Here is a 17,122-nt window from a genome sequence, read left to right on the forward strand (position 1 = left end):
TAATAACAACAGAAATAATCACACAAGAAAAACTTACAAGACCATTTAGGATTCTTAAAAAATTTTTAAATAAAAACACAGGTTATATCTCAGCTAATAGAGATAGATTGTTTTAAGTATTTTTCCAAGTCGAATTCATATCTAGTTACTTTTAAATACATCCAAGTTAAATTTTAAATAATCACTAATATTTATACATGAATAATATTTTTAAAAAGATTTTTCCCAAGGTAAAGAACTATATAGTATACTACATTTTTTATGTAAGGGTGAAAAATAACTATGAAAATAAATTTGAAATCTTAAAAACAAAATCTGTAGCTATTAACATTACACTAGCTATGAAACTGGAAAGTGTGCCAAAATATATTTGTAAGAGTAATTATACATCATTTTAACTGCTGTATTTTTTCTTACCTACCTCTTCCAGGCTAAAAAGAACTCCTCCAATTGGTGCACCAAAAGCTACAGAAACACCTGCAGCCGAGGCAGCTGATAGCACCTAAAAAGAGGAAGTGGCTTATTTCATATGTTCTTATAAATTCAAAATTATACCAAATAAAAATTCTTCGTGTTAATTTAATTTTCAAAATGCCTCTTCTGAATTTATCTCACATGTCTTCCTCCTCCGCAGGCAAAGGAAAATATTTATTTCTTCTAAAAATATTTTTTTTCTTCTGCTTTAATTAAAAGGTCATTCATATATTCAGTATTCAGTCAAAAAACATTTGTGTGGGATAAACTAATGTAAATGAGATATAAAGAAGAGGCAATGAATACAGCCAATTTTCAAGATGTTTGTGAAGACTAGTAGGGAGAGAAGTAACCGGGGTTTGAAGGGAGAGTTGTTTACTTATTTTTAAATAGGACATTACTTCTTCAGATTTTAGAACTGCATCATCATTAATTACTCTACTCCATATCCTACAAAAATATCCAGGGAACTTAAAACCTATTTTGTTTCCCTATATTTTCACTACTCTAAATCCTCTGAAAATACTGGCACTGCTAATACAGTGAGCCTCACTCTGAAAGGCTACTCCTTATGATACAGTCTCACCAACGCGAACCCCTAACAAGAAAGTTCAAGGAAGAGAAAAAATCCACAAACGCACATATGGAGCCTCTCTCCAACTCCATGGGCTTTCACTTGGACATTGCCCACTTCCTGCCAGTGTGAAGCCAGCTACACATATAAATCCACTGGGCATTTATGTGTAACTACTTTTCTAAGAGTCTTTATTCCTTTCACTACTTTACTCCAGGAAATATCTGAGGCTACCAAAGCATTTCCTCAACTGGTAAATTTTCACATTCTGAAAGAGAAATTAGAAATCATCAGAATTAAATTACAAGTGGTTTAGAGCACAAAGCTTTGTTTGATATATTAAAAAAAAACAAATATTTGTTCTAATTAAATAGTATCTGGCTTTAAGAATGCAGACTGCTTACTTGGGGAAGGATGGAGAGCAAATTTAACTTACTATTTTGTATTTTCCCACTAATAGGACTGTAGACAACAGATTTAACTCTCTGATTCTACATTTAATATAATAGAATTTTATAATCAAGCTAACACCCATCCATGTGCCTATAACTCACACACGTTTTAATCTGTTTTATAAGCATCTAAGAATCATTTAATTAAAAAACATCAAGGAAGTGAGCACAGGAAGAAAGCCAAAATATGAGGCCTTACTGCTTTCAACTCACAAGTGAACTCTAGACATGTACATACTAAGGTGACAGAATAAAATTAATGTTATAAATCTTACTAATCATCATAGTGTGTACGTTAAAATTTAGGTGAATTTAAATTTTATAACAGATTCTAATAAACTACATTTTTTCACTTATAGTGAATTAAAAAAAATCTTATCCCAAAAATGTCAAGGTACAATAGCAAGTGAAGGAATTGTACTAGGGAGACAAATGTTATAGTTCCATCTTAGCCACTAACTTGCCACATTATAGTAGAGTTTTAGGTTTGGTTTTGTTTTTAACACACACAAAGATATATCCACACATAGTAGCAGTAGTATAATAGTTAAAAGTATAGACTTTAGAGTTGGAGTAAAGCAAATTTTAATCCACACTGACACTCTGCTTTGTAATCTTAGGCAAAAATTAGCCACTTTAATTTCTAGTTTCCTCTCTTTAAATGAAGATAATAGTGCCAAGTTAAATAGGATTACTGTGGAATTAAATTTTAAGATTCAAGTAAAGTACTTGCCACAGAACCAGATACATAGTAATTAACAGTAGTTATTTTTGTTTATAGGATAATATTGGAATCACAATTGTCATTCAGAGATAGAACAATGATGCTCTGAAATGTTCTACTTTAAGACTATCTACTGCCAATGTTTTAGAGCTAACATTAAAATAAACTAGAATTATTTCAATTGAGGAATTAAATAATTTGATAGAAAATATTTTACATTTTCATTGTATTATAAAAACAACAGGATAAAAGGTCCTGTCTTAAGCCCAGAGACTCCTGAGTTCTCAGCATTTAATGATATATAAAAATATCATACCTTACAAACTCAAAGAGCTCTGTATCATCTAGGGCTGAAGATTAGATAGGGAAAACAGGAAGGGATTGGGCCTCCAAAGTTAGGGCTAACACAGAAGATCTCAAGGGCTCGCTTTCCTTTTAGAAAATATCCAAAGCAATCTAGAACACCAAGGAAACTCTATAATATATAAAGTTTAAATATCTAGATGGTTTTAGGTTGGCCTTAAAAAAAAAAAAAAAAGGTAAAAGAAACTGCCCTAAACAGCTGAATAAAGAAGAATTTCTAAACCCCCTTTAATGAGAATCTCTGATTTAAACCTTAGGAGATCCTAGATGCCCTTAGAACTTCCCCATGGTGCCAGATAGCTCTCTGCAGATGACACAGCACTCGCACTGGCATTAGACACTTGCTCCAGAGGAAAACACAGTTGTTAAGATTTCTCAACCCTGGAGAAATACCAAAGGTGAGAAGAGTAAAAATAATGCCACATTTTGGAAACATTTCAGAGGAGAGATGTAAGGCAAAGCAAAAACGAATGCAAAGACCTTTGTGAAATTCAACTGAAACCAATGAACACCAGAAGTCAATCTAAAACTTCTCGAAAATATGCAGGTAACTGAGCAGCACTGGGGATGGATTCTAGAAAGACATCAGCAATTATTTGGCAAAGGGAAGAGAAGCAATTTTCACATTAAATTTTCATCTGAATATAGAATTTATCCAAAAAAATAGGGTAAAATGTGATCTTTACACTCAGAAATTCTTCACTGATATAAGTCTGTATCACGGATATGTATATGTCAAATAAATTACAAAAGACACTTACCTCCCTTTTTTTAGCTTCATTTGTGCTATACTTTGGAAAGAGGTAGGAAAAGATATTTCCACAGCAACAGGCAACATGTACCAGGGGACCTTCTTTTCCTAAACTCAAACCTGATGCCACAGCCAGTACTAACGTGATGGTTTTGATCATTAAAGTCCATTTTCCCAAGTAACCTCTGATGATAAATCCACTCAAAATAGTTTTAATCTACAAAGGAAAGATTAAGGCATCTTAATGTCCTTTAAGAAACATGCAAACTTAAGTTACTCTCTTGTTTAACTCGCAACACTACCTTGTAAATGTTGGTGGACTATAGAACAAGTCACAATTAACTTTTCAAAAGCTTTAACTATTATGATATCTATAATAAACCTATTTCATATTCTAATTCTCTTCCCAAGCAAGAATAGGAAACGATCTATCTCACAAGCAAAACTAAAATATCAGGTCACATTACAGGACAGAACTTAATACAAGGGTCATAAGTACATAACCAGAATAAAAGTAAATTTGAATATTTCTGTGCAGAAATATAATATAGTTAGGTACATTTCAGAATTCTGTGTCAGAAATAAAGATATTATGCCTTCTCAGAGTACCACAATTTTGTGTAATATTTTCCTGTACATCAAGGATGAGTGACAACTGCTAAATACTGCATGATATCGCTCCTTATTAATGACATTCCTAATAAGCTTTAAAAATTACTACTATTTAGATGTTAAAATAAATGAACTAAGAAAAACTGGTAACTTATTTAGAACAAAAATAAAAAGGGGAAAGCAATGAGTTAACATTATGTTCAAACTATATTCTCCTTTATTGTTGATAAACAGTATAACCCAAGAGTTTGTGCTACTAACCTGCTATGATCAAATGTTTATTTGAAAGTATAAAATGGTTGTAAATATTATCTTCCAAATTCAAGATTTATTAACTTATTTAATTAAAAGATAGTTATAGAAAGCGAATGAATGTAACTAAATTGAGTTCCTAACAGCAAAACATCAACTAATCCATCAAAGAACTTTAGGAAACAGAATATTTTTCCAGGTTCTTAAGGTTTAACGAAGTCTTCTGATATTTGTTTAGTCATGTGCTAAATTAGTGGTGAGGGAAAAAAAAAAGTCAACCTCTATAGTAAATGATGAAATGACTTACAGGGAAGAATTTTTCAATGATGTCTTCAATAAGCTTACATTTTTTTAACTTTTCTTTTTCATATTACAAACAATTTCTCAAGAAAAACAAACATCCTCCCACCCCCCCAAGGCAAAAAGATCAGCATCATAACAATTACTAAATGTTTAAAACTACTAAATATTGCATGGCTTACCTCTGGAATTCCAGAGCCACAAGCGTATGGAGCAAATACCTTTACCAGGGAAACAGCAAGAAAGGCAAAACTCAAAGCCCAGAAGATGTACAATATATAGTTCATGATGTAAGAACCGGGACCCTAAAAAGCAAAGAGTTCAATAGGATGAATTTAATTTACAGTGTACCTATACTGCAAATGCTTGCCTCATAAGAAACTTGCATAAAACGTCTAAAGGCTCCTGGTTTACTTCCACAATAATAAAAGCTTTACATGAATAAACTACTTAAGTAGAATCAAAAGACATATTTGTATACATACCAAGGAGCCTTAAGCTATTTGAAGTTTTTCCTGACTTTTTCCTGATCCCTAAAGACTTGTCCAGAATCTTAGCTATACTTCAATCTCTAAAATTTAGCTATAACAAAATTTAAAAAACATATCCATATATAATCATGTAATAATATATGTATATATTATGTAATATTCTAACTTCTAAAATGTTCATTACAGTACATCAAGAACAGTAAAATAATCATTGCAATACTATAATGGTATGAAAAAAATCTATGGGTAATTCTAGTCAGAAGGCTTATTTTACTGAGTGTTTTGATAATTCATACTTCCTGAATAATCACAATGTAATACATCCAGCAGTTTAATAACTTGACTTCATAACTTTTTGTGGTTACACAGATCCTATTGCACTTTTCTACAACAAGAAATAACATTTACGTCATAACCCACTAAATTTGTATGTGACTATGTAACTAAAACAAGAGCTTCTTGAAATACTTATATTTTACTTGCTGCAATGTATTCTCATGTTTTCCATTCTATCATATTCCATTTCTTTCTTTTTTCCTTTAATTAAGGTTGCAATCATCTAATGTCATTAATTTTATAATTAAATAATTTAAATGATCATTTCTGATTATTAATATACTGATTATTAATTCATCTCGAGACAAAGAAAGACTCACCTCTGCTTGACCTATGATTAACTCTGCCCACGTTTTCCACTGTGGACATTTATCCCTCTCTTCAAATGTTGTTTCGTCAGATCCCCAACAACATTGTTCATGGTTGTACCACAACCCACTAAGGCAAATGCCTTCCTTCAGATCAGTCATCCAATCAGCAGCAATGTCTATTAGTCCAGCCAATGCCCCTAAAAAAACATGTTGGAGGTGGCAAAAAAAATTAAGCCCATTTTTGGGGAATTAAGAACTATCAAGTTAAAAGGATCAAGGAAAGCAGGGGACTCTCTATAAAAAAAGGTCACATAAGGAATATTATATGAATTTAATATTGTCAAACCTTAATTATCAATAAGTTTATGTTACTTTTAAAAATAGTAAATAGCTATTCTTGAAAATAAAACTCTCTCTTTGGGATTAAAACTAGTTATATTATTAAAATTAATTGTGAGTTTTAAAAAAAGGTGTTAAAAAGACTAAAACATCTTCAAAAGACAGCTGTCTGCAGGAGGTTCACAAATCTGGTTACTGAAGTCAGAGTTTTTACTAGTATGTATCAATCTCAAACAATAGATTTACAATCTCATTAAATTTAATATTCATTAAAAATAATTAGTGAAACTAATACCATTAATGAATTACTGTGATCAGTTTTCATTTTCTCAAATAAAAATCAAATATATCAAGATCATTTTACGGACAGAATACTTAACATCTCTGTGCTTCAGTCCCCTCATCTATAAAATGGCATTAATAACAACACATGTACTATAGGATTGTTATGAGGTTTACAAATACGTAAAGCTTTTAGAATAGGCCATGACACATAGGAAGCACTCAATAAATATTAGCTATTTATTATGATGTCAACACTAGAAAATATTTTATTGATCATCTGGTCCAAACCACATACTTTACAGATACAGAAACTGAGCTCAGAAAGATAAAAAAATAATAATAATAATTGGACAGACAGTTAAAGTGACAGAGCTAAGACGAGATGCGGAAGCCTCCTGCCTTCTAGTGTTATATTTAAGAAGAGTTTTTGAAGAAAAGAAACCAAAAAATACTTTTAAAAATCCAACAGTACCTGGAAAAAAAACTGTGGGAAAGAGGGGAGAAATATTTATTGTTCTGTTAAGGAGAAAAGGATTGCATTATAAGTTTTCTTTACCTGATGCCAAACCTGTTAGTGTTACTACCAGCCATCCTGACCACGCATCATACAAACTTTTTGTCATTTCCCATGCTGATTCTTTCTTTTTGCTGTTGATCTGAAATTAGAAATGTTTATGCTTCATTTTCAAATTAAAAACAAAAGCCACAATTCTAGAATCTAACAATTTTTCTCAGTCACTCTATACAGGACAGTTCCTTCTAAACTAAATGATGGGAAGGTGCGTTTGGGGCACGACCACTATCGATTGCTATACCTGTAAACCAGATGACAAATGTTTACCCAGAGAGCTGTACTTTTAACAAGAACCTCAGACTTTGAGGGGTTTTTTTTTGTTTTTTTTTTGTTTTTTTTTCAATCTCTGAGGATCAAGGAAGAAATGTCCTCTACCAAAGTAGAGGTGAGATTAGCAGGACGTTAACAGATTTGATTTCCGGATCTCACTCAACTAAGACAGAAGCAGCCAAGACTTGTCTCTCTCAGGAAGAATGCATGTCTAAACCTAAAACCTTAACCTTTTCTGTTTTACTAAGAGTCCTGTTTAATATTCTAGGAACTACATTACCATCAGCACATAGATGAAGTTGGGTAAGGGGGAAAAAAAAGCAATATTCTCAGCGTAGGACTTCACTGCTCAGCTGTCCCATAGGAAGGTTACAGCTGGGAGTCAATGGTCTGGTCTATTTCAAACATCCGATCTATTTTAAGTCACAGGGTCTCATTAAAAAGACTCAGAAAGTTCTAAGTTGAATGAGACAATTTTATCCTTTCTATACTATCAGCAACCAGTCATAGATATTAATCATTCTTTAAGATTGAAGAGAGATCATTTCTTTAGAAAATAACCATTAAACTCTATGTTGCCTTTTCTCAATAAAAATAGCTGATATTTAATAAATGATAATATTAATTAAAAACTTGGAAATCATCTAAATGCTCATCAGTATAGTAATGGTTAAGTAACTTGCAGTACATTTAGTTAATAAAAAAAATTCTGCAGCCATTAAAAAATAAGATACAGTATGATGCAAAGGAAAAAGACACAGTGTGATGCAGGTAGATAAAAGTAGATGCAGTATGCTACTGTTTATACAAGAAAGATAAGTATATAAATACATAGGCTTATACTTTAAAAATTAAAGGAGTGAACCATAACATTTAAAATGTAAATCATTACTTAGAAGAGGAGGAAGGCAACAGGTTGAAAGGGAGGGAGACTTTAAAACAAAGTAATTAGTATGCCTAATTCTAGTGGGATAAACACTAAGGGCAAAAAGTATTGTGAAAAAAGAAAACACTAAAACTTTTCAGTAAGCACACGGCTGGGGATAGTGTTGGTAATATTATTCTGAAATTGTTGTGTGTGTCTTCTGGGGTAAATTAAACGATTATGTATATGATATTGAGATTTTGGTCATGGGTAAAAAGAGATACAGATTTTAGGACTAAAGGTTAAATAAAAGCCTTATAATATTGAATTTAAATTGGAAGGTTGCTATAAACTTAAAAGGCTAGCAATGACCAACCCAGAAAGAATAAGTATCTCCAATGTCCAGACTGCCTATACACGATTTTTCTCCAAAGGAACCAGAGCTCTTGGAGGAATGGCTGACTCCAGGTTTAGTGCAAGAAATGTGTAAGATAAGATAAAAATCATCTTGTTTTTTCCAGAATACATCTAAGTCTACTAAAGATGTGTCGAAAGACACATGCACCAACCAAAATAAACTCCCACGAATCAAAATGGAATAACACGGACATCAATAAGTATAACTGTGATGATTAAAATATATCGAATAAGTTTAAATCCATGCGTGCATAAACATATAGAAACAAAAACCAAAGAAGCAAACAAAAACCTCATCAGTGAACTCTGAGGATACTAGGGAACTATATGATTTAAAACTTTCTCCTTTTCTCTAGAATTTGACTTGAGGAAATCCAGATAATGCATATAGGGTTCTCTTTATAGAAATATTCAAGCTATTAAGTAAAAGAGGACTGATAATTAGATTACGACCACTTTGCAAAATACTGAAGTAGTATCTAAAATTATATAATAATGTTGATTTGCTTCAAAATAATTGGAGGTAGGAGGGCTACACGTATAATAAAAAGCTTAGGGATAAAAGGAATTAGGTATATGCACTGAAATAGTTTTCTTTGTAATTTAATGTTTTAGAACCAGAGTAAGAACATATATGTGTAGAGTTTCCCGGCTTTATAAGATTTTATGTTAATACATATGAGCACAGTTGAAAGTATTGAAAATATCTGACTTATCCAGAAAGAGATGATTGACATGATTAACTTTATATTGTTACATTATTTAAAATGCTTTCAAGAACTGTAGACTCCTTTTATAATCAGAGGGAAAAAAGGTGTGCTGTTGGTTTCTTTTAGTTTCAATTTTCTTTAAAATTTTATGAACATGGTATCTTATGGATACTTTCGCACAGTCTCACTTTTAAACCCCAACCTGAATATGTTAATGACTCCATAAATGTATACACTTCGAAGTATAGTTACAGTCACTTAACAATCAAACAAGATACAGGATTTATAGTGTGTCTGATTTAGGTACATCGGATTAAAATAGTATGGACCACAGACACCCCAAGGGTTCCTGAGACATTCTCAAGGGGTCTTCAAGGTCAAATCTATTTTCATAATAATAGTAAAACATAACATGCCTTTTTCGCTGTGTTGACATTTTCACAGATATGAAAGCAACAGCAAAACTGCTGGCTCCTCACTATGAATCGAGGCAGGAGTTTCAAATGTACTGGAAGTCATTACATACTTCACTGCCATGGAGGCCAGTAAAAATAATCAGTGCCAGTTCCACTTAAGAATGTCTTTGACAAAGCAGTAAAATCATTATGCTTCGATCACCGAGTCTTTTTAATATCATGTGTAATGTCATACATGTATGTAAATCATTTCTGATGCATAGTGAGATACAAGGTTATGTCTCAAGGAAATAAATCCATTTGTGTGATTTATTTGAATTGCAAATCAACTAGACACTTATATGGGACACCATTTTAACTTGAAAAAAGATACCAAACTATGGTTTTTCAGACTTGGGAATCTGACAGGTATTTTCTCAAAAAAAAAAAAAAAAAAAAGTTAGCCTGTCAGTTCAAGTAAACTAAATGTGCGTTTGTTCCAGTGATAGAATTTGAGCTTTCAAGTAAAAATTAGAATTTTGGAAAACTTATATCCATCACTGTAAGGATAACAGAGTCCCAATAAAGACTGTTCTGAAGAGATGAGTGTTGAAATTAACAAGTGTGATTTTTTTAAATACTAATGAAAAATGTCAACAGTTGAAAGAACTGCACAAAGGAGAGACTCAATAGTTCCCAAATGTTCAATTACTGCATGATGTTACAATTATCTGAAGTTCAAGGTGAACCAATGTATTTTCATGTAACAGAAGACAAAATGTTCACTGATACAGTTTTAGATTGAATGCAGAAGATATTAAAACCCAGCAGTCTTTTATTAAAGCAGACAATGAGATTAAAAAGTAACACAACGCCACCTCCTTGCTAAATATATTTTTATTTTGGAAAATATTGTTATTTTTCATAAAAATGTTTTATGCTAACATGAAATGAGTTTGTTATTATTTTAAATGAATATTTTTAAAACTTGTTTCCATATCTAATATGGTAAATACCAATTAATGTAACCACATAAACTCCTCAGGCATTCTCAATAATTGTTTATAGTTTAAAGGGATCAGAGACAAAAAAGTTTGAGAATCACTGGATTAGAACACTAATTTGATGTCCTGAGTCTTATTTTCAGTGACATTCTATTTATGTTTCCAGAAAAGGTAAATACTGACTGATGAACTGCAGAAGCTGTACTTTTCATAAACGATATAATCTAATTCCAATTTCAGATTTAAAATCCATGTATACATTAATATGAAATGTTATAACTAATTTGTAGAAGCAGTTATTTTTCATTTACAAGTAAATTTTAAACCGCGAAGTTTTAAAAGGACTTTTGGAATTTGAAACTTTGTCAGAGATTTTTTTTTTTTAATTCATTTTTGAATTACATTATACAAGTCAAAATCAACAACAAAAAAAGATCCATAAGTTGTAAAAGGCAGTTTTTTAAATTAGTGATGCATTACAATACTCAATAAGTCCTATACAGGACTTAATTTGAGAAATATCTTGATTTAAAACCAAGAAAAGTGATAAAAGAAAACAATGAAACTCCATAAAACTATCTTCCAAGTAAGTTTCTTCTTTTTGAATAACAATAATCATGCAACAAGTTTTCTCTTTTGCCTCAGCTGCTGTGCTGATCCTAGCCAAAAATCATGCTGACTTGCAAATCTTGAACTTGGCTCAAACTCATGTGCCCTCTTTTCCCTTTCCTTCCTATTTCGTCTTATTATACACTTTTTTGATTTTAAGCAACTCTAAATCCTTTTTGGAAAGATATGGGATATAAATAAACCAAAAAAATGCTTAAATGTATTTTAATGCATAATATATATTTTGGCAGCCTGAGATCACTGGCAGAAATATATTACTAAATGATCTCTTTATGTACCAGATTTAAAAGTTTACTTAAAACACTTACCCGTCTATGCCTTTCTCTGTCTTTACATTTCTCTCGCACCCAATCAATAGTATGGAAATCATCATATGTACCAACACCTGGAATTGGTTCATCCAAAAGATCCAGTAAGTGTGTAGAACTGTTAATGCTGCCTCCATTTGTCATTGTATAATGAGTTCCTGCAAAGCAAAAGACGAACAATGAGTATGTTTTATGAGAAACAATAGTGAACTATGCAACCTTCTTTGAAGTTCATTAGTAATAGTATCACTTGAAATAATTACAATAAAATAGAAGAAATGAAGAACATTATCCAAATTAAGAAATATTATCTAAAATTGGATAATATCTGGAAATAAGGCAAAATGATTATGGCCTGTCCTTTTAAACTCACACTACAGTATCAACAATAAGCTTGTCTCATAGATCTAGTTCTATACAGAGAAGTAACTTTCGACAAGTCATCTTTAAATATTAAATATCTATACGATAGGTGCTACACCTTATAATTAAGATATATAAGGTAAAGAAGCATTTGAAATTTTTCTAAAGCCCTAAGAATTTAGAAAAGCTGGTACATAATTTCAAATAGGTGATTTTAGCATAGTGATTACAAATTACACCTTCAAATTGTGTAGTAGTAATATAGATTTTATATCAAAAATACTAATCTAGAAGTGTGTCATTTTAATGCAAATGCAACTAGTTGATATAGAATATAAAGAGTGGCACTATCCTAATGTTTAAACAAACACTGTAAAAATAAAACACAAGAAACCTGTTTTTTTATTCTATGACTTTAAGACTCTTGCAGCCTGATGATTTAAAATGACTCATTCTCTTGTATTTACAGAAAAATAAACTATCATAAATGTTAAGTCACTTCTCAAAACTATCCTCTGGCAAAGCTAGAATCTGAACTATCGCCAATCACTATAAACACTGCCTACATTAGAGCAAGAGATTATCATAAATCAATTGGGGGGGGGGTATGAACGGGAAGGCAGAAGTGTACAAAGAGCCACCATGCCAATATTAAGGACTACTTTTATTACTGTTATGAGCCAAATAAATGATACTGTTAAGTCCCAAGCTCTTTCTTTCTCAATAATTCAAAGACGTAGTAGGAACTAGAATACAGAAAGGGTTAATATTCTAAACAACATAATATTAAATACTGTACTAATAAAACTCAATGTCTATTTACTTCTACCAGGGTTCTCTCTTATCTCTCTATTCAATACATTTGAATGTTTGCCTTGGAAAGGTGTAAAACTCCTAAAAGGAAAGTAGTTTATTGATTTCAGTGTTCTGGCAGTACTCCAAGAATGATTTACCATTCTTGGCCGAGAGTTTAAAGGCCCGATCCCTGCAATAACTCACGATCATTCACATAAAACTTATACTTTAAACCTTATACTTAAAACTTTGAGTACACTAGCTTTTTCTTCCTCTCTCTATCCTGATTTAATTCAGTAATTTCCACCTTGTAAAAGCTAAATAAAAGGCCACAAATTTTCCTAAGAGAAAGCACTGGAGAATAAATTTAGTAAGAGCACTTATAATAGTTTGACAAATTTGAGAATCTCTGACTCTGCTTTCCATATAATATTAAAAGAGAATTTTAAAACAGTTTTTGGAGGGAAGTGTCAGAGGCCTCTAGACTTCTGGTAAGATGACAACACATCTGTTGTACTCTGGCCAAAAATGCATAAACCGAATCTCACAAGGAAAAAACAAGATAAACTCAAACTGGGGGAAAATTCGCATTCTTCAAAAATGTCAGTCATGAAGACAAAGACTGAGGAACTGTTCTAGCTCAAAGGAGACTAAAGAGACATGATGACTAAATGCAACATTATTAGATTATTAGATCCTGGACCAAGAAAAAATGTCTTTTATATTAAAGAATACAGTAGGACAATTGGTAAATTTAAAAATTGTAGATTGGATAACAGTACTAATGATCAATGTCAATTTTCTGATTTTGAAAATTATACTATGGTTATGTATAAGGGAATGTCTTTTCATAAGGAAATACTGAAGTATTTAGGAGTAAAAGTGTATTATGTTTACATTTGACTTTTACATGGTTCGGGAAAAAAATAATGTGTATATGTGTGTATTTATTAATATATATTATTACATTACACCGATAATAGCATATATAACAGCAAGAGAAAGAATGAACAAAAGTGGTAAAATGCTAACATTTCAGAAATTAAAGGGTGAATTGGGATTCTTACACTATCCAACATCTATAAGTCTGAAATTTTTTAAAAAAAATTTTAAAGCATACTATAATATATTTTGCCAACTTTCTCTCTTATGTTGTCCTTATGTAGAGTTGAATAGATGGACTACTGATCTTAATTACTACTCTTCCATGCAAAAAAATAAAAAAGCAAAATTTCTCTGCCACAACATGTATCTAACACAATGTCATCAGTCCCATGATAAGATTTTCCAAGCTGTTTGCACCAATGTAGATAATTAGCTAACGAGACAGGTGTTCCTCCAACAGATCTATGAAGTAGGAAGTAGAAAAGTAAAGACTATTATTATTTTATAAGGCAGCAAAAGGTACAGCACCATAATAAACATTTATATTAGCCATATGCCTTGCCTTCAGTGACTTTCAAATAATTCAGTCTGTAGAAACTACTTTGACATGCAATTAACAAAACTATGTGAAATCGAGGGTTCTGATTTAATGCATGATTTTAATGTAACATGTAGCCCCAGCACTCAATTCACTTTCTTCACAGCATGCTCCATAAGCCTCAGCCCGTTCCCTGACACTTACTAACTGAGGCAGCAAGAAACAATGGCCAGGCCCTAACTAATGGACACAGCTATGGGTTTCATTAAGCTGAAGATAACATCATTCCCTAAATTGTATTTCAGCTCCTGAGCCCTAAAGCAAAACGACCCCCTGAAACCAGACTGAGGGACTCTGAAGCTGACCTCAAGACCTAACCTCATGATTTACTTTCCTTACCTCGCCCTTGACCAATCAGTTTCACCCATGACCCCAAACCCCTTACTCTTGATGACATGATGTCTGCAGCCTATGGAGAAGTCAGGTATTCTGGAACACTAGCTCACCCTTCTCTGGATTGAACCCAATACTAATAAACTAACTCTTTTCTCCACTGCAAGCTTCTGCTCGTATATTTCTTTTCATCCGCACCTGTGGACAACTGAGCTCTCATTCAGCTAGGTTAACATATACAATAATTCTAAATATCTGAACACCAGAAATAAAGGACTCAAACTTTTTGAACCAGAGGACCCTGTGGATCAATGTTTTGTGTTTGGAGGCTTTTATGTGTGTCCCTTAGAATTTCTAGGACTGTCGCTGTACATGTTAGGGTGGGAATTAGCCACAGTGGTTTGTTTCCCCAACAGATTATTTGAAAGTCAGTCTGCCTCTCATGCCTATTTGCTTCCATCTGACACAGCAATGGTGTTTGAAAACAGCAGAGTATAGAGGGAAATACTGATTGGTTGTCTTGGTTTCGGGAAAGCCCACAGAAACAGATCAATGTTTCCCCCCAAAATTATTTCTAAAAGAGCCTTGGGTTCTTGTGACTCTTGCTATCAATTTGGCTTGGATAGTAAACAAGATTGATTTTGGTATAAAAATAAAATAAAACCTTTTTGCTAAGACAGAGCTAATTACGATATTTCTTGGGCTCTGATAAATATAATTAAACAAAATCTCTAGGAGGAAGAAGGCAGATATATCAATCTATCTTTAATCTCTTTTTATCTTGTTTCTTCTCCATTGTACAGAGCTATTACTGACAACTGAAAGATATCACACTGAATGTGAAATCGATTAATATTTTTTTTAAAATTTAAAGTTTGTTATTGCAAAAGAATTAGTATATAAAATGCAAGAATAGGTTGGCCATTTAAAAAAATTCAGACTTTTACTTTAATATGTATGTGACATTTCACATATTTTCTTTTATAGTTTGTTCTGTGAAACATGGAAAGCTGAGTAAAATAAAAAAGAGGAAGAAATTGAAAATTTTTTCTGTTCTACTCTAAATTTTCTAATGGGATCATAGGAATGCCTACATATCCCGCATTAGGAGTAATTTTAAATTTATCATATTTCCTAACAGTAACAATGTTTAAATATTCCTAATATATCATTTCTCCATGTATAGTTCATTGCAAACTAGGTTTATACAAAGTTTAACTTACATATGTTAAAATGAAATAAAAAAATTATACATGTTAATAAAATTTTTATAAGAACAGTATAAGTTATGCAATTTCACTTCTCAACTTTATCTTCATGAGTGAAGCATATATCTTGTAGGTTATGCCAGAAGCGCAAATTGAAGTTCTCTCTCTTTCATTAAATATTTCAAGGGTTGGTTAATTAGGAAACTATAATAAGGCTTCCCTAAAACAAATACGTGGAAGGGAGCTCTAGAAGACCAAAAGGTTTATGGTATGAAAAAGAGGTTGTAAGGCTGCACTTCCCTCATTATGCCTTTCTTTGTTTTCAGTAAAAGGTCTTCTTATAGTTGTATTTTATTAACACAAAATGATGTGATTTACCATGGACTTCCTATTTCTCAAAGCATATGCAGTTCTTGTTTATTTACCTGTGAAGACGGAAGTAGAGAGAACCAGAATATCTTTCAAACTACTAATCAAGTGTCCTCATTCAACACTACTTCCTTGTCCTCGCCACACTTATTCCCCCTACCAGTTCCGTGAGAAAGCTAGTGCCACAGGAAAAGAAACACACAGCAGAGAACAAGACTCAGTATTGTCGCTTCTGAGTTTCAAATTAAGGCTTTTGAACCTCATGTAAAAAAAAGGCAAAATCTTAAAAGCCCATACCTTTGAGTTGTAAGCGATGGGCTTCTGGGTTTTAAAGGCTTTAAGTAAAAAGGCTTATTAAAGATTCTACAATAAGCCATGGATTGGGGAAAAAAAAAAAAAGTTGAAGAACCAATTCTACATAGCTACATAAGGTTTGCTGGGGAAGTAAGGAGAGGACATTGAGTAAACGAGAGTTATAATAGTTAAATTGGAGACTGGCTTCAGCCTTTAACATTTTCTACAAGCCAAAAGTATAGATGAGCTCATACTAGCCACACTTATTTATAAGCTTTTCATTATTTAGTATATTTTCATTACTTAGTATATGTTTTAAAACCATCTTATATCATTAAATGCATATGCACATCACTTTTGATGTATTTCAGATTACTATATTTAACTGGTGTGACACTATAAACAAAACTTTAGGTTAGTTTGCCTTACAAACAATACATGTAATGAGCATATGTATATCGTACCTTTTCCAATTAATTTTTTAAATTAATTTTTTTCCATGCCCAGATATTCAATATTAAAAACCAGGTTAATCTCCAAACTTAAAATAAACACATTGTCCAGTAATTGTCTTTGGATTAGAGTTATTATTCATGTAATGGACCCTTATTGTTTCTGCCCACCTGGTAACTCTTCTTCCTGCTTTGTGTAACAGAACCCAATTATCTTTATGAAATTTCTATTCCTCATTGAATGCAGTCTTGATGAGGGTGTCAATCAAGGTATCCTCCCTTCCCCAGCCAAGAAAAAAGGCACGTGATCCAAGTTACATTAATCAAGCTCTATCTCCTGGAAATGTAAATCTTGAGCAGTGAAGTAATGATAGAACGAGTTTGTTAA

At 32.1% G+C, this 17,122-nt stretch overlaps 1 protein-coding gene across 4 annotated transcripts in view; it reads right to left on the reverse strand.

Moving 5' to 3' along the window:
- CLCN3 (chloride voltage-gated channel 3) overlaps positions 1 to 17,122 on the reverse strand; it is a 78,205-nt gene that overhangs the window by 19,114 nt on the left and 41,969 nt on the right. For all 4 annotated transcript variants that reach the window (XM_011360273.2, XM_011360275.2, XM_011360274.2 and 1 more), the window contains 6 exons: positions 11,438 to 11,595; positions 6,821 to 6,920; positions 5,650 to 5,837; positions 4,685 to 4,807; positions 3,349 to 3,555; positions 422 to 502 (listed from right to left, as the gene is read on the reverse strand). In XM_011360273.2, the coding sequence (XP_011358575.1) occupies positions 422 to 502; positions 3,349 to 3,555; positions 4,685 to 4,807; positions 5,650 to 5,837; positions 6,821 to 6,920; positions 11,438 to 11,595 (857 nt within the window). The remainder of the gene's footprint in view (positions 1 to 421; positions 503 to 3,348; positions 3,556 to 4,684; positions 4,808 to 5,649; positions 5,838 to 6,820; positions 6,921 to 11,437; positions 11,596 to 17,122) is intronic.

This window comes from Pteropus vampyrus, unplaced genomic scaffold (assembly GCF_000151845.1).
Source record: "Pteropus vampyrus isolate Shadow unplaced genomic scaffold, Pvam_2.0 Scaffold53, whole genome shotgun sequence".
Taxonomy (NCBI): Eukaryota; Metazoa; Chordata; class Mammalia; order Chiroptera; family Pteropodidae; genus Pteropus; species Pteropus vampyrus.